The sequence below is a fragment of the Maylandia zebra genome, linkage group LG11, assembly GCF_041146795.1.
Source record: "Maylandia zebra isolate NMK-2024a linkage group LG11, Mzebra_GT3a, whole genome shotgun sequence".
Lineage (NCBI taxonomy): Eukaryota > Metazoa > Chordata > Actinopteri > Cichliformes > Cichlidae > Maylandia > Maylandia zebra.
The window spans coordinates 36,496,939-36,518,078 of NC_135177.1; the positions used below are offsets into that span (position 1 = coordinate 36,496,939).

The 21,140-nt window shown below is 44.4% G+C and overlaps 1 protein-coding gene across 2 annotated transcripts; it reads right to left on the reverse strand.

Annotated features, from left to right (window-relative positions):
- Positions 1–895: 895 nt before the first annotated feature.
- LOC101483937 (sodium channel regulatory subunit beta-1) lies at positions 896–19,599 on the reverse strand. 2 transcript variants are annotated; one of them, XM_004571103.3, is made up of 6 exons: positions 18,242–19,593; positions 7,775–7,941; positions 5,677–5,914; positions 4,508–4,649; positions 4,236–4,307; positions 896–3,146 (listed from the first exon to the last, which is right to left on the reverse strand). In XM_004571103.3, exons 1-5 carry the CDS (start codon positions 18,297–18,299, stop codon positions 4,241–4,243), a joined length of 672 nt encoding a protein of 223 aa, XP_004571160.2. In that variant the 5' UTR covers positions 18,300–19,593; the 3' UTR covers positions 896–3,146; positions 4,236–4,240. The 2 variants fall into 2 exon arrangements, with proteins under 2 accessions (XP_004571160.2, XP_076746423.1); XM_076890308.1 differs by lacking the exon at positions 4,236–4,307 and having other exon boundaries at positions 18,242–19,599.
- Between the last annotated feature and the right edge of the window lie 1,541 nt (positions 19,600–21,140).

The window sequence follows — 21,140 nt, forward strand, 5'->3', positions numbered from 1 at the left end:
CAGGTAGGACATGTTGAAACATGGGTCTCATCTTTCCCCGCACCATGTCGTCCCATCCCGGGAATATCTGAGCTCCCGTGCTGATGATCGTTGAAACAACAGTCGTGCAAACACAGTGAGGATAAACCAGGCTTTGCTCTGCTGTAATGCCTCTTTGCACCACTAGAAGGTGCAGTTAGTCTGTGTGACTTTTGCTTAACCACTTTATTTACAGTGGGGGTGGGCGCTAAAATTAAACAGACAACATGAAGTCAAAGGAGCTCTCCATGCAGGTGAAACGAGCCACCTTTAACCTGCCAAAGCAGAAAGAACCCACTAGAGAAATTGCTCCAATATTAGGATTAGCAAAGTCTCAGTTTGGTACACCATGAGACCGAAAGACCGCACTGAACTCAGCAATGCAAAAAGTCCTGGATGTCCACAGAAGACCGCAGTGGTGGATGATCGCAGAATAATTTCCATGGTGAAGAGAAACCCCTTCACAACAGCCAACCAAGTGAACAACACTCGATATCCAAGTCTACCATAGAGAGAAGACTGCATGAAAGTAAATACAGAGGGTTCACTGCAGGGTGCAAGTCACTGAAACCAAGATCAAGAAAAAAGTCAAGAGAAGACGTGGAACCGCTCATGATCCAGAGCACATCATCTGGAAAACACGGCAGAGGCTGTGTGATGGTGTGGGCGTGCACGGCTGCCAGTGGCACTGAGACACTAGTGTTTTTTGATGATGTGACTCAGGACAGAAGCAGCTGAATGACCTCTGAGGTGTTCAGAGACAGACTGTCTGCTCACATGCAGCTAAATACAGTCGAACTGGGCCTCATTTCATAATAAAGATGGAGAGCGACCCAAACCAGCAAAGCAAGTTTATTAAAGCAAGGACGTGGAATATTCTTGAATGACCAAGTCCGTCACCTGATCTTAACCCAACAGAGCATAAAGTCACCGTTACGCTGAGCTCTGCACGCTCTCCTCGCCGTAAACTCAACTTTGTTCTTAGAAAACCTTTCAGCTCCTCTGTGAGGTGACATCATGAACAATTTGGCTCACAAACATATAACACGAAGAACTAACATTCCTAACATGTGACCAGCCGGGAACAGAATCTATAACATGACACAGAATTCACTTTAAAAACTATTTGTGTTTGCAGCTCAGTTTGACTTCATTCACAGACATCACCGACACATGTAAAGGCCTCAAACAGCTTATTGTGTCAGAAGTTTGATTTATTTCAGTGTTTCTTTATTTCAGTTTGTTTCCAGTAAGCAACATTTCCACACCTAAAACTGCAGATTCTGATTTGCTGAAGCACGAGCAGTGCAGCGGGGAGGCTTCTTCTCGTTTCGCCGGTTCAAAGCACAAAGTACATCGCTTACAAAGGAGGGCACGGTTTGTTCTTTTTTAGCATCTCAAACTTTTGGTGTTTGTTCTGAAAAGAAACCATCACATTTCCGCCTTTGCGTTATTCCAACACGCAGCATGCAGGTACGTGTGTCTCATTCTTCTCAAAGTATGAAACTTGCTTTTGTACAATAGACGAGCAGTAAACATGCAGACTGGCAGTGTTGAGCTGCCATCTAGTGGCTTTCTGGAAACATGTTTTTCTTAAAAGCCAAAGCTTTTACGAAAAACATGTTTCACATTTTTCCCTTTTGTGTTTCCACTGGCTTCTCTCCGGGAGGCACACTGGGCACGGCTTGTGGTGCATTTGCCCACGGCAGGTTTATAATAGTTTGAGCCCTTAAGTTTTCTACAAAGACACTAAGACATTGGTATGAAGTTAAACATCAGTGGGAAACTTTCAGCTGCTGAGGGTTACACTTTCTCAGGGGCATCCGCTTCTGATCTGGGACAGGAAGTCACTGTTTTTGTTTTTTCAGCACTGAGGCTTGTAAACAGCTTTGAAGGGCAGGTTTAAATGAGCAGCGAGCCTCCTTGTGTCAAACAGCCAGTTTAAACAGGCGGTGATCTGCTGAAAAGGCCTGCCAGGCTTTTTTAACCTGGCCTGTGACGTACATGAGATGAAACAGGATCTAATATTAAACCTTAAAAACTAGCTGCTGTAGACCTATTCTGCTCATGCCTGCTCCATTTATATTGCTGGTCTGAAATGGAATAGCTTTGCATGCCTTTTGTTCACCAGTGCAGTGCTGGTGCTGGAACGCAATCCCAAAACCAAAACAAAAAGTCTGCAGCAGTAACTAGCACCACCACAGCACAGGGCAAACAGCTGCAGAAGCTGCAGTTCCAGCAGTGAGTCGGTCCCCGTAGACTCTACAGTAAACGTTACAGCAGAAATAAACATTTTTACAGCCTGACACAAAAACAGGATTTGGCCTCTGAGGCGGAGGATGATGGCTTCATCTGGGGCTGAAAGTTCAGGGTTTGAACGCCATCGTAGGAATGTATATATGACTGAGAAAAAGGAAAAGCAGAATATGTCCACTGCATCTTTGTCTGTAAGGTAACGTTTGCACCTTCCTGCTGCGTGTAAAGGTGAAGCTGTCGTGTTTCATGAGCTCGGAAACTTTCAGAACCGTCACAAAATCCTCTCTATTAACTCCACGTGCTGCAGGGTAAAAGGTGTTTGGACACTTTATCCGGCTGATGAACAGTGAGCTGCACGTAAGATAGACCAGCACTTATATTTGTATTTTACATTATTTTGTGGTATAAACTGATTATCATGGTTATATAAGGATGATAAACAGTTTTTATTTGGCTCCACAGTTTAGTGAACCTGCAGAGGAAACCAGTGATTTTAATGCTCACCAGCACCAACACATGGAGAGTGATGAAGTATTTCTTGATAAGCTTGTAATCATGCAGTTAGTGAATACATAGCGTATAATAGACCCTACATGTGTTCTGTGCAGACGTATACACCTATATACAGCATGACTCCCTCCCTCTGTCCAGCTTAACAAAGACCTGATGCATCCGTGCGTTCCCTCTGAAAGTCCGTCCTTCATCCTGCTGCAGAAAGTCACTTTAGAAAAAAAAAAAAAACTTTCCATGAAGATCTTTCTCCTCGCTGTGGTTCCATGTTTCCAGCTTGTGGAGAGGATGGTGAGAGGAGGAGAGGGCACACAAGAGGACGAGCAACTCCTCAAAGAAGCCGCCTTGAACGTTTCCCCAAACTGAAGATTTAAAAAAACAAAGAAAACTGTAAGTCACTGACAGCGAGCGATGTGAGGCAGCGAGCTCAGTTTACATCTGATAAACTACATTTAAAGCGCGGGTTTCAAACATGAGGTTCAGGGGCCATAAAAAGCCCACATCATTCATCAGTGTGATGTGGCTCAGAGGTGTGCAGCAGTCCTGACTGCTCCTGATGAGGTCTGCGGGTCTGATATGTAAACTCCACAGCTCCTCTGCAGGATTCAGGTCTGGCAAATCTGAGGGTTGGCCGGTGACAACGCCAGTCATCAATAATCTACAACTGCTTGCATGACCACATGAAGCTGGCCAGTGAAGACTGTCCCGCAGGAGTAACGCACCACCCACTTCATGGTGGTACCTAACAGCATTCAGGGTGCTGTCGGCTAACAGGTGGAGGTCTGCGCGGTCCTCCCTGACCATCGCTGACCCACCCAGTCGTGACAGGTGTCGACAGCAGAAGAGTCACCGTGGCGTCTGCAGACTCTTTCGTGTCTGTTGCACGTGCTCAGTGTGAACCTGCTTCCATCTCTGAGCACACCGCAGGCCCACAGCAGTGGTGGACCTGCCAGTGCTGGTTTTCTGGACAGAGCTGTGCTGTGAGCACAGGATCAGGTGTTCTTACAGCATAAAATCTGAAGTATTAATGTCATGTAGTGCTCTCTAAATGTTCCTCGAGATGTTATTATGTTATTTTGAAGATCTCCCGCCTGAGTGCAGCCATCTAACGAGAGGCGCTTGTAAAGCCTGGGGTCACCAGACTGATTCAAAACACATAATTACTGGAATATTTCAGTTTCATTATTAATTTATGTAAAAGTAAAATCAGAATTCAGTAAAATGATGAGAAAAGTAAAGCAAGACCTGACCCACAGTGAGCTTTGCTGCAAATGCATGACTTATATGTTGACATGAAAATTACTTACACATGTGTTCTTATGTGTCTGCGTGATTCTTGGATGTAATCTGACTACTGCATGACCTCCTAACCCGCCCTTTTTGCATCTTCTTAAAATGAAAAAGCAAACAAAAGAAACTAAATATGGAATTTCACGGTGATCGAGACCTACCCGTGCTATTCTGCCACTTGTGCACCTGCACAATTATCTTTACTTTCCGATGCTATAGCTAAATACTCCTCCCTGGAAGAAAGCGAGAAGGAAAAAGGAGAGAAACAAGAATCAGAAGATGTCAGCTCAGTGAGAGGAAAAGGAAAATGTCATGTTGAAAACAGCAGATTGAAACAGTAGGATGGAAAAACGAGGTCGGAAGGTGAAGACAGCCCGGCGGGATTTTGGAAACAAAGTCCTGCTACTGCTCGTGTGCTTTAGGCGGTACTCACGCGCTCTCTCTCAGAGCTTCCTCTCCTGCTGCCGAGATCTTCCTGTAGCAGTAAATCATCTCAACCAAGAGCCAGAACTGCAGCCCGATGATGGAGACGTACATCATCACCTCAGACAGGATGGACGCCATTCCCCGGGTAACTAGAGACACGCACAGGGTTAATTTGGGTGTTTATGCAATACGAGTTTTACAAAGATACGACTCCTGGATTTAAAATCATCATTTCCTGAACTTCACATGGTTCAAAAATCTTCAATTGTCTTGATTCGATCTTAGTTCATCCTCCCTCTGAAACAAGCTGTTTTACCTCCACCTGACCCTCTATGACATCATAAAGATCCAAGAGAAGGAAAAAAGTGTCTGAAAATGAGTGTTTAACTCGTAATCTTTCTTTTACTTAAGCATAGACTGACCTCATTACTGAGAGGAGACCCCCAGGCCGAATCAGGACCCCGGAGAGCTCATGTCTCATCTTTGTTAGGAAGGGAATTTATAAAGGAAGCGCTTAACCTGTAAAGCCAAGTGCATCATCATCTTCTACATCATCAGTATCATTTTTTTAAAATTAGATTACATGATGCATTTTGAGTGATAAATAAATCAGTAAGAAATAGAATCTAATTGTTTGGTAGCACAAACAATAATAACCGTTTTCTCTGTATGGTTGCAGGTCTTTACCTACAATATGAATCACTTTGTGATGTGATGCTGCAACGTATTTTAAACCAGCATCACGTTCAAAGCCACTGACGTGGCTCATTTACACACAAAGTGTCCTTTGGCGGTGAACTGAGTGGTGACATCACTGAGACGGGGTGTTGCTCGCCATTTTTCAACATCCGGGGCTGCTGTTTTGGAAGGGTGTGCTGCTCTCTCCCAGAGGAGGAAAGTGAGGAATAGTCTGTTAAATACTAGCTTGCTTAAAAAGATGCACCAACAGAGTGTTGTACTGACACCCGATACAGCACACAGACAGATGTCTGTGTGTTGTATCGGGTTTACTACACGCCAAGTGATCGTATCTGCCGGATAATGGCATTTAACACAGCCAGCATGTCCAGTTCAGTAACTCTGGTTAGTGTGAGAAAGGAGGCCCATCTCAGAACTCATGTAAAAATTAGTAAACCAGAACAGGAAGTATGAGTCAGTTTTGAGTTCAGTGCTTACGCCGTGCAACCACATTAATGGTGATGTTCTTCTCTATGGTCTTTTCGTAGGCGTAGTTGCTGTATTTGAGGGTCCGGCTAAATTTGCATTTGTAGGTTCCAGTGTCATTGTAGGTCACGTTGAGGATGTAGATGGAGCCATCCTGCAGGTCCGTGGTATGCTTGCTGCCGTTCCAGGCCAGACGCTCGTAGAAACGTGGGTCAATGATCTCGCCGCGTGCATCCTCATAAATGTACAGCTGGAAGAGGAGGCGGAGGAGGGAAAGACATCATTTTACACTTCTTGTGTGTTTCTCTACCTGTTCTTGGATTGGATTGATATTCTTTGTTGTGAAATCATATTTATTTACAGGCTTCACATGAAATCACTCTAATCATTTCATTACACAGAAGACTCTCTGCATTTTAAAGGTTTTGGTTTTCGGAGCTATATTTGAAAGGAGAGTGTAGAGTGCTGCTCTGGCCATCGCCCAACACAAGCCTGATTAGAAAACTGCATCCATAAACTACACAGGTGCAACCTGGGTGTCATCTGCATAGCAGTGTAAATGTATGCTATGTCTTCTAATGATACTGCCTAAGAGAAGCATGTATAATGTAAAGAGAATTGGTCCTAGCACTGAACCCTGTGGAACTCCATAACGCTCGAACGCTCACTGAGGAGGACAAGCACAGAGATGAGTCCACTGTCAGAGGCCATAAGAAGATCATTTGTAACCTTCACTGAAGCTGTTTCTGTGCTGTGATGAGCTCTGAAACCTGACTGAAACTCTTCAAATAAGCCTCTGCAGATGATCTCAGTCCAATCTTTCATATGTGTTGATGCATGTTCAATCATCCAGGTAAGGAAGTCCCAGAAAGTGGATTCTGTTCATCTGGACGTCATAAGTGGGAGAAACGTTTCATCCATGTGACTTCTTCAGTCTAACTGCAGGTTTCAATCTTATAAACAGGACATTTGCACAATGACTGAAACCAGCACCACTGAATGAACAATGGGCTGGGAGGTCAGTTCCTTTAATATGCAAATTGTCATGACCACTGATCAATAACCATGAGTCCCATTCACAGAGAGTTGGGGAACGGCTGCAATCACAGCATGTAAGATGGTGACAGATGGACCCTTAGGCCCCCTCCTCGATTCAGAGATGGTCTTTCCCCTTTCACGTAAATGGCCTCCTTGGCTCCGCCCTCAAACCAGCGTTCCTCCCTGTCCAGGATGTTACATCCTCATCATTGAAAGAGCGTCCACTGGCCTGTAGGTGTGAATAGACTGCAGAGTCCTGGCCTGACGAGGTGGCTCTTAGGCTGTTTGATGAATAAATCGTCCTCCTGCATTCACACCATCTTCCAATGCTGCGAGCGCAGCCATCCCCCAACTCTCTGTGAATGCTGCTCAGAGCCATTGATCAGTGACTCATGCATGTTTAAAGAAACAGACATCTGGTCTCCACATCTCTTCCCGATATTGACTGAGCTGCAGCCTACATCTCATATCTGCACTTGCTGGTGAATTAATGGATGCTGAAACTAAAAGGCAGCTCAAGGCTAATGGGATCTTTCCCGCTGCATGCATGAGGCGTAATGGCCTTTTGCTGTGCCTGGTTGTGTCTCCTTAAGTAAGTAGGTTTTCAGCACAGACTGAAAAATATCTTCTGTCATGGAAAATGCATCTCTCTGCTCTGCCTCATGATAAATGCATTGGCATCCTTTTCCCAGAAGAGAAGAGGCTGCTGTGATGACGTGTGTTGAGACATCCAACCTCTAGCTTCAGAACATTTTACTATATTTCTGGCTAAATAAATTTCACCACTGCTATTTTAGGGGTATGCAAGCATAACTGACAGGATTTGGTCCCTGCTTGAAGAGCATCTACAGCTCATCCAACCATCTGATAAATAATATGACTGCTGTGGGCCTAAATGTGCTAACACACCATCCAAGAAGTGAAAGCACTGAATAGGCAGTATGTACATGCCACACATTTCACCTCCGCAGTTCATGGATGCAGCTTGTTAACCAAACACCAACCAAAAGCTGAGGCTTCAGAAACCGTGAATGACGTCAGCTTCCTTGTATATTCTGTGGTAAAATCTTACGTCTGAGAAGTCGCTGTCGCCTGAGCCTTTGAAGGACCATTTGACGGTGGCCGTGGCATCCACCTCGCCTCTCATCTTACAGTAGATGCAGCCCAGCTTGAAGCCGTCGCTGATAACAGCCTCTGTGTCCGAGTCCACTTCCACGCAGGCCCCGTGGCACAGCGGAGCTGCAGAGTGAGGGAGACGCAGTTAGTTTCTGTCTCTCGGCCTGTTTGCGGGTCACGGGGTCAGAGGCAAGTGCGGTGAGTGGCCGTCTTCCTCTCTGTCATGTGCCCGTGACTCGAGGGAAAGGCTGAATTTGGTGTTTTCTCTCAGTACTTGCAGGCAAACTGTCTAAACTGTACTCGAGAAAACAATGCTAGCTACGTGACTTTTACGTGCTTGGTCCCAATGCGCATTACATGCAAGTTTTTTGTATCGGGCATATCTTTTTTCTTGCAATTTTTTATTTCCCCTCATTGTTTCAGCTCATAGATGGATTAGATTTGGTAAGTTTGGGTTCTCTGTTTGGCGTCATTTTCACTTCTGGTGTTTTTAACTGAAGCTGGGGGGAAATAAAGAGGTTGCAGTGAGCGATACCATTGTCTTGCATTCTGGCCACTGCTAACTGAGCTAAATTCATATATAGAAGCGTGAGTCTATATATGCCATCATCATCATGACACATACTTCTCATCGGCCAGGAGTTACACACCTGCAACTCCAAATGTTTCTGTCTCACACTGCACCTTGCAGTTTCCACTGCGGCCTCAGCATCGCTCTCAACCAATGATCTTGTGCTATTCTCAACTCTCACCTCTGGGAAGCGTTTGATTTGAATCGTAAGATGGTGGGGAGGGGAATGAGGGAGAGGACAGAAACACACAGCACACAACGCTGATCAGAAAAATCATTAAACAGCAGCCACACGTCGTCCGTGTGCACGCAAAAACGCCGCTCTGTTCCTTTACTTCCTGGGACGTTTAAAAGAAACACGCAATCGAAAAGCCACCACACGGAGGGACGTGGAAGGGGAGACATGAAAGAGGGAAGAAAGAGAAGGTTAGCACAGGTATCAGTCGTTAACAGCCATTTCTACAGGAAAAGCACGGGAGACGGGGAAGCAGGAGAGGAGAGGGGTCAATGCTGTATGATGCACTGCAGAGAGGAAAAAAGGGGAGGAAGGAGGAGAAGAGAGAGTTAAAAACACAATTTAAGGCTTCACAAATATAAACCCAAACACTACTGAGCTGACAGCTGTCGCATTAGAAGAAGAGACTGAAGCAGACCACAAACCCCCCAGATGGACCCGAGAACACCCGAACCCGAGCCAGAGGGCAATGATTGCAGAGGACTTGGAGAGCAGGGATGAGTGATTACACGAGTGCCTGGGGGAAAGCCACATTCAAACAAGCTGTATTTCATTTTGGGCAGAAAGCGCGTCCTGATGAGCGAGCTCAGAGAGAGCGGCAGCTGTCAGTCCGGACGCCTGGTTCACTCGTCACGATGTCAGAAGATTTGTTGAACTGGATTTTAGTTCAACGCCTGGTAGCTGTGAGCCGATTTTATTAGAGTTTGTGTTGTAAACTCATAATTTATGAATGCTCATAATTCAGAGCTCCACCCTCTTATCCAAACAAGTATGCACGCTTTTGGCATCCCCCCCCCAAAAAAATTATAGTGTGGCAGACCAGTAGGGGGCTCCACTCACACCCAGCGAGAAGGGAAGGGGTAATGTTTTTGGGTTGTAGGAGGTGTTTGCCGCCTTGTGAGTTCGGTTGGTTGAAGCCGAGATTAAAGTTGGAGTAAAACGTGGCGAGCTCTCGTGTCGTCCTTACGTACCTCCACAATGGTGCCCGTGTCTACTTTTAATAAACAGTTTATAACACTTTAAATATACAGTCTTTTCCCCATGGGTGTGTTTGGGTGAACTCGTTTACCACCATTCGCTGTCACTTGCTCGAGTCTCGGCACCTTCTTCTCATATGTTATTATAAACATCTGAAACAGTTGAATCATGACTTTGCTCTAAAGCGCGGGAGCTCGGGTAAGCTCGGGGTTTGGAGGTTTTCTGGGAGACGAGCCTGCTGAACACCAAACAGGCCTGAGGCAAACACCGTCTGCACACACCGCTCAGAGGACAGAAGAAAACACAAGGCTGCTGCTTTATTTGATTTTTTCCCCTTTCAGATTCATATCTGCTGTAATTGGCTCTCGTCTCTGTTACAAATGCGATCTGATTGTTTGCGTTAATTGCACGCTGCTGTAAGCTGCACCAGCTGTCAGCGCCGCGGCTAATCCTCGCCACCAATAGAGGTCGATGAGAGTCAGTCATCAGTTAATTCCCCCTGTGAAATCCCACAGGGGGAGCATCTGCAAATCAAACGATAGCCATTTCTCTCTACAAAGAGGTTCCACCAAGTTTCCAGCTGAGCATTAATGTGCAACAACATTTTGACTCAGGTCTGTGTACTGCTGACTTTACCTGATACAGATTCTACCATGAAAAGCAAAGAAAGGAAACAGGAAGGCAGTAAAGGAAGAGGACGTGCAGAGACACATAGAAGGGTTTGACATGAGACCTGGAATACAGACAGTAGAGACACATTAAAACAGGAACTAACCACAGCAGAGATCAGAGGAGGATAGAAGAGAGCGCTCTGGCTGCAGAGCCACTCCCTGAGCCTGGTTCTGCTGGAGGTTTCTTCCTTTTAAAAGGGAGTTTTTCATTCCCACCGTTGCCAAAGCGCTTGCTCATAGGGGCTCATATGATTGTTGGGCCCCTTGGGGCAACTGTTGTTGTGATTTGGTGCTATATAAATAAAACTGAATTGAACTGCAGAAGTTAGTCTAATATTTGCAGGTCAACCCACTGCACTCATGTTGTCACAGATTAGCACAACATGAACAGCTTAACGTTCATAAATCTAATTCAACAAACATGTGATGCAGAATATTTTAACCAACGTTTGTAATCTTTGCTGCTGCAAACCTCACCACACCCACTGACCTGATGACATCAGACACACACGTTCATGTTGAAACAGAAATGAGTGCCATGAAATTATTCCATCAATGCATGTTAATCAGAAACTCCATAACAGGAGAAAATGTCACAGGAACTCAAAATACTTTCCCCCCCTTGTTTGATATTAAGTTTACGCAACATATTCTGTGTAATTACTTTATGCATTCAGGTTTACAGTGCAGATGTAAATCCAGCTGCACACACACAGAGACAGCATGAGGCTCTGATCCTGAGGGAGGGAGGCTGGTGACGCAGTCAGAGGCCACACTGTGCAAGGTGAGCAAGCATGTTGCTGACTGTCCAAAGCTGAGGCAGCGAAAAGGCAGCGAGACGAACATGCAAGCAGACACAAAGAGGAGCTCACATCCAAAGTGCAGACTAGACAGTCAGCAGAGTCCCTGAGCAACGATTCCTCAGAGCAGCAGCCGCAGCAGTGCACAAACACAGAGCATCAAAAGTGCAAATCCATTGCGTAATCTGCAGACGGAGGTTCAGGATTATGCAACGGATATTCCAGAAAATGCCGATTAGGAGATTTCTTTTTTCCCCCCAACAGGCTGGTTAATCTCTCATTTCAGTTGCCGTTTGCCTCCTGAGGACTACAAAGTGACTACAAAAGACTACCCAGTGAGGTGAGCTAGCTTAGCATGTCACAGGAGGCTAAAGAAAATACAGAAAGGATCGAGATTATTTGCTGAACTGGGCACAAGAGGAAGAAAAGAGAATTGGATAAGCGACAGGAAAAGAGATGAGTGAGGACGACATCTGTTTCCATGGCCGGGTTACCAACACCCACAGACACCGTGGGCATATATGACCCGGGTTTAATGCCAAGCATCCGTGACATTTCCCCCGACACAGAGCCGGTGAGGGACTTTCTACTGGAACAAGGGAAACAAAAAGACACACAGCTCCGAGAGCTTCGCTTTCGTTTTACTCCACAAAGATGCCACTTGATGGCACAGACGCAGGGCTTTACTTCATGTGTTTTCCTCTGCAAGAGCAGAGTCTGTCCTGGACTTGGGGTGACCCGGAGGTCTCAGAGTTTGGCTGCACATCACTTTTCCCCCATTTCCAAAATCTAAATGAAACTGCTCAAAATATTACAGATAATTTCCCTTTCATAACAACTGTACTGGAGTTCATTCATTCAACTCGACCAACTGGATTTTCTTAATGTGAAAATAAGAGGTCAGGGTTAAAAAGGAACAAATAAATAAACACTGAAAAGAACACAGTGGAAAACGTTAAACTAAAAATAATGCAAAAATAAAATAATACAAAAAATAGACACAAAATAAATATAAATGTTGTATTTATTGATGTTCAGTTGTAGCACTGTTAGTAATATGAATTATATTATTGGCACATTTGACAATATTTCATTTATTTATTGGCAGTATTAGGCCTCCATACACACAGTCAGTGTTGGAAAGGTTACTTTTTAAAATGTATTCCACTACAGATTACAGATTACATGCCACAAATTGTATTTTGTAACGTATTCTGTTACGTTACTCAATGAGAGTAACGTATTCTGGATACTTTGGATTACTTAATATATTATCATGCTTTTTACAACTACATGAATGCGCTATTGCTGAATGATTTATTACTATTACTGAAGGTTACTCTCCACACCAACACCAACTAGATGTTTAAATCTTAATATAAATGAGTAACAGTAGGTGGACATTAGGTAAGATTGCACTTTTTGCATCGATCTCGTATAGAAAACTATTCCGCGCGTATATAAAACAGGTCCGCGGCTCCGAACCGTAGTAAAGGGACCTCTGAATAATAGGGCTGCCACAAACCATCCATTGGACGTAAAACGTACAGCTTATTGCACCAGCAGCATCTGCTCTTATATAACTATCATTAGCTTACAGCTTTAAGTGTTTACGGTGCTAACTAAAAATAAAGACAAGATGATAGTTTATTAATTTTTAATGAAATTTGCAGATTGTCTCGGTGAAGTTTAATAAACTCCTTGCTATCTAAAATCTAACAGGACACCGGAGTATATTCTCCAGCATCTCACACTTCTGATGATCAGTTGTCTGCTTGACGTTTATTCAGCTGTGTAAAAACTATAACTTTAATCTCAGCCAAACCGATTTACTCTGGAACAAATAAAATACTGAAAAAAGCCAAACAATAACATTTTGAAGTTATCTAAGTGACTCATATATCATGTTTAACCTGAGTAGCGAAAGACGGCGGTGGGTTTGAAAACGATCTGCCGGGAGTCCGGTGTTCTCACGGCTCTAGTTAGCCTAGCCCCCCGGCTAGCTATCAAGCTAGTGGGTAACAGACGTCTCAGAAAACGTCGGAGCGCTTTTGAAAATATGTGGTGTCCTGATAAACTGAGCAGATATTTGAGGTTTACACAGCTACATTCTTACCTGAAAATATGTTAAACGTTTATTATGTGACCCAGAAAGAATAATAAGAGTAATATTAAAACTAACTAGCTGCCGCCATTGTTGGAAACTGAGCTGGGCTGCGCTATGAATTCTGGGACACAGCTTCTTCTTCTTCGGGGTTTAACGGCAGCTGGCATCCTTGTACATGCAGTGCTGCCATCTTCTGTTTCAGTCCGTTATTACACTCTTAAATCCCGCTACTTATTCCTGCGTCTTTTGTGATCTTACAAAGCTTCAAACGACGCGTCGACTATTAAATCAGTCGTCGACGATTTTGATAGTCGACGTAATCGTGACTAGTCGACTAATCGTGGCAGCCCTACTGAATAATACGTCGGGTTCGTGTCGGGCTCATAGCTGAAAACTAGCTTTACTTGAAAGGCTGCTCCAACGGAAAACAGGAACACAGGGTACAGTCGAGTCTTAACAGCTTACTTACAGCTGGGCTCGTCAGGCTCTCTTCTTGGCTGCAGTGGTTATTATTATATTTACATGCTTCCAGCTCCCGTTTCTGCTCGGCGACAGCTCGTACTTTTCCTTCTTCTCCCTCCCTCGCTCACAGACACATAACAGCAGTCCATGCTCCCTGCAGCACGGACTACACTGCCCATCAGGCTACATTCTTTAGAGCGATGCCTGTAACACTCTGCCTGTTGCCTTCATATTAAATATTTTTTGAATAATTTTTAAAAATATTTCTTCACCCACGGGCCGCAAGTAGGGGTGACATGGGCCGCTTTAGACCCTCTTAATGCGTGTTTTGTTTGGGTTTCCACCGGCTTGGAATTACCAAAAATAGAGAGGGCATAGCTGAACATATGAAACAGGAAAAACCGCTGTGTAATCCATTTATTTCAACAAAGTAATTGTATTCTGAATACAACCTTTTTAAACGGTAACTAACGGAATACAGTTACTCATATTTTATATTTTAAATACGTAACGGCGGTACATGTATTCTGTTACTCCCCAACACTGCACACAGTACATCCAGGGAGTTACATTTGTGCTTTAATATCTGCTGTAAAACATCTCCAGGGAGAGAAATCCTTTGATTTCACTTCAGCTGTAATTACGTCTACAACAGGTTTTCATTTTTTTCCTGTAAGCTAAACCAAAATACTTTCCCTTCAATATTATCGAAGATGTTATTGGATCAAATCTGTTCCCAGTGATTGTTTTTACTCTCCAAGCTGCGTGGAAGGTCACCTCGTCCTTCAGAGCCCATCAAAGCCTCCCCTTCAAAGCAGCAACAGCATCTCACCGGGATTACAAACCTCCACACAGCTGGATGAACAGAGGCTCAGGTGTGCATGCGTCTGCCTGTCACGTGTTTGTGACACTATCGAGAGGGACACACGAAGCCCGCAATTAGGTCGTGGCACAGTCTCTCGTTCCAGATTCATGGGTTAGAAAGGATCTAGAAAGGATGTGAGGCCAAAAAAAAGATCCAAGCATCTCTGAGCTTTCAGTGCCACGCATTTAATTCCTCTTAAGAAAGGGCTGAAAAACTTTGTAGTTTCATCGTGGGCTGAAAGTGCACACGCAGAGGAAGAATGGTTTGTGAAGAGGACAGATGGTGATTATTTTTAGATTTTCTCACCTGACACAGATGCTTGGAAAACTGCCAGCCATAAATCATGTTAGCTGCTTTTTAAAGGTTTAGTGCACTGCAGCTCTAGAGTACTCATAATTAGCTTATCTGGCAAAGCTCCTCTGTAACGTAATCGTCCTTAGTGATGCAGAGGATGGAGTGAACTGATGTAATGGCGATGGAGCCGTTATTGAAACATCGCGGAATTCAAGCCATTCGCAGACTAAAGGACTCTGCCATGTTACAACTTTGGACGCAGAGCATTAATACGGTTCGGGTCAGGCTTGGAATCTCACACAGTGCTGTCAAATGATTGTCGTGGCTTTTTAAAAACCGCAGCTTGTTATCAGATCAATTGTTTTTTTCCCACAATCTGAAATGAACGATGTGACAAACATTCGACTTTTTACCAACAGAGAAGATCGTGGTTGTGACAAACAGAAACAATTCTCCTCATTCCCAGATCTGCACTCCACGGGCAGCTTTGCATGATTCACAGTTCAAAATAAGTTCGTTATTCAGTTTATTATGTTCGTAAAACAAGCTCCTTTGGCTCATCCCATTTAAGCCAACTGTCACCTGACTGGCTGTCCCACAGCAGGTGGGCGGGGCATCTGTGTCTGATGTCAGGATATCAGGGCTCTATGATATCGCACAGACCCAGGAGTAAAAAAAGTCAAGTCACAGCACGTTTATGTATGTTTCATACACTGACCTTGTTATTTGAAACTTAAATATGAGCACCATCGTAACAATATAAACATGACAGCACAAAAGAAACAAAGAAGTCTCTCACAATTTTTATCCTATCAAAAAAAAGAAATCAACAAAAAAAAATTCAGAGGACCAAGTACGGCACCTTGAGGGACACCTCTTCTTTGAGTTATGTCGTTTTTCTTGTAACAGTATTAGGTCAGTACCATTCAGTTTGGAACAATTACAGCACCAACTTTGCTCACAGTCGGCCTTTTTCTAAGACGATTATATGAAACCCAACCACTGTCTGCACTAACACTGAAAATTATATAAAAATAAATATAAAGATAAATAAAGATGTAAATCTTAAAATCTGTAAATAAAAATCAAAATACGTGTGAAATATCAAGCAGGTTTCTTTTCAAAACAAAGAAATATTACATAAATACTGAAGCCATTTTTTAATCATTATTTTGTCATCAGATACAGGGTACCTTTTTTCTGTGAGCTAAAGTCAGTTTTTGGGTGGATTTAAAAACATCAAATAAAATGTGTTTTTGTTTGGGGTGGTTAAAAATTCTCAAAAAGCTCATAATCTCATACTCTCTTCTGTTCCTCTTTGTTAGTTTCCATCCAGTGTGGTGCTTCGCCTTCTATCTTCCCTGTCTCCAGCTCCAGATGTAGAAGCTGACTCTTAACCTTTAACTAACCCACCGGCCCACAACCAACCCGCCCAGCCCGCTGACAGACGTTGTGTAACCTTAGTACTTTGCCCAGATCGCTTTCCTGCAGCTCTGACATGTGTTCACCTTTGGGCGGATGAAGCCGTGTTAACGCGTCCACGTGCAGCAGTGTTCTGAGAGACTGAGTGTGAGTTAAAGAGCAGCTGGCTGATGGAGATAAGAGCTCAGTAAATAGAGGTTTCTGAAGAAATTCATCAAAGAACACTCTTGGTTAGGCATGTTTTGTTTTTATGGTCAATACTGATTTCAATTGCATACTGTTGTGTTTATATATATGAATCGATGGCTTTACATTTAGAAACATTTTTAAACGCCTGCAGGTTTCATGAGACTGGCAGTAATTAAAATGTGATGGATAGCGAGGTTCAGGCTGTTTTCGCACATCAGTGGAAGGTGTTTCTCGTGCTTTAATTAAATAAATGTCGGTAACCGGATTCCTGTGAAGGTAAGAAAGTGAGTCGTGATATCTGAAAGGATCCAAAAGGAGCAGAGGGAGCTGGTTCGAGTCAAAGGATGGTGGTTTTCACCCGAGTGCTCCACTTCAAAAACCCCTCAAATCACACACCTGCACGCAGCGTGATGCTGGCAGGCTGAGCTGTCTTAGAGTGCGTGTACAAAAGCATGAATGATGGACTCCATCAGCAAAACAGGGGACGGTGATAGTCCATTTCTCTCTCTGTGGGCAGAATCTACACATACGTGTATCATAGGGCTAAACATGTTTTTGTTTTGGAGGGCAAAAACGGTACAAAGGTTCATATTTAAAATTGGGTAGAATGTAAATTTTAGTCTTAGGTTTGAATGATTAACTGTTTAACTGCAAAACATAGAAACATGCTGGTTTGTCCATCGCTGGCTCGATGCTTCATCGAGTGACAGCAAGGTTCTGAGTTTGAACCTTCCTGAGGTCTTTGTTCTTTGTGCACCTCGTACCTGACATGTTAGGTTACCTGGTGACTCTAAATTGGTGCAGATGCTAGCAAACATGGCAGACGCCATGAGGTTATCCCCCTCGTCATGTTTCAACAGCAAAAACTGCACAAAAGATGGACAGATGTTGTTGTTTCAACAGTAACCAGTCAGACTGTTGGTTACAGAGCAAACACACGTCTTTGTTCGATGTGATACAAGATTTGATTGACAACTTATCTGGTTAGAAGATGATTTGGACACAACACTCACTCCACCCACGCAGACTAATGGTACCGAGCCTGCCGTGTTTGTGCCATCAACATTTATCTTTGTGTGAATTCTGTCTCATTATGTGCTGCATGCAAAAGGAAAGACATCAGTTCTAGTTTGATTTGGTTCATCTTTTCCTGAGCTTTTGATGTTTGGTTTGCTTTTTGTTCCGAGTCCTTAAAAGAAGCACCCAAAACAATTCCTCTAACTAAAAATTCCAAGAAGGACAGAAAAGCTATGTCTTGAACACAACTTTGATCTTTGTCCCGGGACCCTTGCACCTTAAAACCAAACAAAAGGATCAAGTCCAGTTTTGAACCTGGTTTCCGTACGAATAAAAAAAACAATCTTCAACTTCAGAGAGCAGGCAGCTCTGCAGGAGCTCATCACTGTTACTCATCTTTGCCAGTTAATCGATCATTTAATTGTTTACGTTATCCTCGCTGACTCCAGCTTCTCCAGCCTGTTTGTAGCTTCGGTCTGTTTATCGACATAAAACTGGACGACATCTGTTTCACAACGATTAACCAAACAATGGGTATGTTAATAAATAATGAAAAGCAGTCATTAATGGACTCTCCACTCTGTGAACACAGGCACACATTGTTCCTGACTTTTAAGATACACACCAGATGCTGCGTCGGTATGTGTGAGTGCGTTTGCGCTCGGCATTTTAAAGCCGCCACATGGCCTCATCTCATTTCAAATTTTGAACAGCTGGGCGTTTGGCTCTACGGTGGAACAACAAACAGTCGGACGCACACAGAGAACGGAAAACACCTCAACAGAAACCATCGAGGCGAGGTCACCACTCACCTTCAAGTGCCAGGAGGACCAGAGGCAGCAGCAGCAGCAGCTCCATCACCGCGGACATCCTGACAGAGGACAGAGGGGTGGTGGCGTCTCTCAACAGTGCACACACAGACACACACACATACACAGACAGGACAGATCTGGAAACCCTCAGAGCATAAACACACCAAAGACGTCCCAACTGTGACTAAAAGTCGCCTCCTGTTTATCTGAGGGGTGGGCGGTGTGGGTGGGTCCTCCTCTTGCTCTGCTCCTTGCTCAACAACAGGAAAAAGCTCACATCAGCAGCAGTTTGTTCGTGCGCCTCTCAGTGTTTGAGCATCTAGAGTTACCAGAGGGAAGAATCAGACCAGGTCTCAGGTTTCGGCCTCTTTGTTCAACTATTTATGTTCCGTGACACACCCTCAGGTCTCCTTATTGACACTGCGCGCACCACACAATGTAAGAGCCAATGGAAGCCCGGTGTTTGAAGCTCAGCTGGTGGGGGATGATGGAAACAGTGCTGGAAATGGAAGAAGTTTGTGAGAGCTGGTGATGACTGCGCAGCTCGAGAGCCAGTCAAAATGTTGCATTCATGAATCCACAAGAAACACCGAGCTGACTTTGTCCTCGTGGGCAACCTGAGTTTAAAAACGGAGGAGCGGAGCTCGGCTGGGCCAAATGGAAGCAGTGGGAAGCGTGCGCCTCTCTTTGGCTTTGGAAGACTCAGTATTGCGTCTCTCAGAGTTATTGCTGCCTGCAGAACCTTTCGGGGAAGAGTCTTGTGTTTTCCCTCTTATGAAATCACCCGCTGTGCGCGCACATATGCGTGGTTTGGCTGCTGTCTGCGCATGAGCTCCACAGGTGGCACGCACCGGGCGGTGATCCCGCGCGTCTCTGGGAAAAGTGCGCGATTCCCGCTGTGCGTTCCAGCAGTGCAGCCGTCTTTAAACTCACCTCCGGTCTCACAGCGCGAATCTGTCGAACCCAAACCGTCAGCGCCCTCCTGGCCGTCTGTTCTCCCTGTGAAACAAACGTAGTCCCGTTTACCTGTAAAAAGAATCCTCCTCTGGAGGAGAAATCCTGCGCTCCGTCCTGAGTTCCTCGAAGCGCCTCCTTCTACTGACAGGTTAGAGATGGTTTCTCTCCCACATCGGAGAGATTTCAAGATCACACAAGGGGAGAAAATCTTCTTTTCGACCTTTAAGAACGAGCAGAGCTTCACATTCCTGAGTGAGAACACACAAACGCACACACAGAGCTCCAGGAATTACGTGTCAGCGCAAGGATGCCGCGCTAATCAGTCTTTGGGATGGGTGAAGGCTGGGGGGGAGGTGCATGGAGGAGGAGGAGGAGGAGGGTATTATGCATTGCAGCAGCAGAGGGATGGAGAACGAAGAGGAGGAGGGAGAGGTATAGAGCCGTTGTTATGGCAACAGTGGTTTATGCGATGGTTTCTTCCCTTCCAGAAACCCCCACGTGCTGGCAGGAGAGTCAGGTCTGAGTAACGGAGCGGTGTCACGTGGCGCCTGGATTTAGACTGAGCCATTAACGGGGTGGGAGGTACAAAATAAAAGATTTATGCCTAAAATACTGACTTCACGATTTGACGTAATTTTTCCCCAGAACTAAAGTGTAAAACGTTCATTTTAATGGAGAAAAGTGAATAAGAGACATATTAGAAATAAATAGTGTGTACAAAAGAGTGGTTTGTACTGAGGAAAAATGGATATGACAAAATTCATATAAAGTGTGGGAGTAAAAATGATACCTCCTGTGTGCATAATGCTCAGCCTGACTGCTGCTGGGATGAAGGAGCTGAGCAGTCACTCCTGCAGGAGCGGCTCAGGACCTCCACGGTCCCATCCAGGGGGTGAGAGGTGCTGTCCATAATGGACATTAGCTTGGCTAACATCCTCCTCTCACTCACCTCCTCTGTCCAGGACAGAGCTGACCCTCATTAACTATAAGCCACTTCCTGCTCCTCCGTGGCAGACAGCCACATAAAAGCCTACAGAAACCACCACAGCGCTCCTCAGTAATGTCCTGCACACCTGAAAAGACCTCAGCCTGCCAGCAGATGGAGCCGACTTTTTGATGTAGCTCAATGTTTTCAGTGTACGATGAAAATGAAACATGTAACATGTTCGAACTTTGCCGCGAGCTATGACAGATATAAACCCTCAGACTTCATTCAAAATGTGGGTGTTTGATGGAGAGTTGCGGTTAGTGAGAGTTTGGAGACCGTTTGGAGGTTTATGAGAGTGAGGAGAGAAAGTCAGGAGAGAATGGAGCCAGCTAAGAAGAGGAGGATGTCCTCCCCTGTGTGGGAACATTTTGATCTTATTCCTCCCAACAAGGTATGTAAATTTCTACAGAAGATGTATTTTCATGATACTGATGGTGCAATACAATTTATGTTGAGCTGTCTTGACTTTTGTACAAGGTGAAGTGTTTGCTATGTGCCAGGGAGCTGGGATATAACAACAACATCCATGCTTAGGCACTACAGAGCTTTGCATGAGAATAAGGGGGACACTGATTGTGGAGCAAGACCAGGTGAGCCATCAAATGCAATGATAATATAGGATGCAGTAATGTTACTAAATGATATAACAATATTATACAACTGTAATAAGTTACGTGTGTGATATTTATATTTGTGCTTTGTCTTTATTGTCTTTCCTCAGGAGAACAATCTCAAATAGATGAAGACCTGGTTAGCATGGTGATTGAGGACTCCCAGCCATTTAGCATTGTGGAGGACAAAGGATTCAAAAGATTTGTTAAATCATTAAATCCCAGCTATGTTCTCCCCACTAAAAATGTCATAAAAGCAGTGAAAATTTAGTTTTTACAGAATAAAATGTGAACAGGCAGGACTGAGGCTCAAAGCCTCAGTGCGTAGCTGTCCATACCTCAA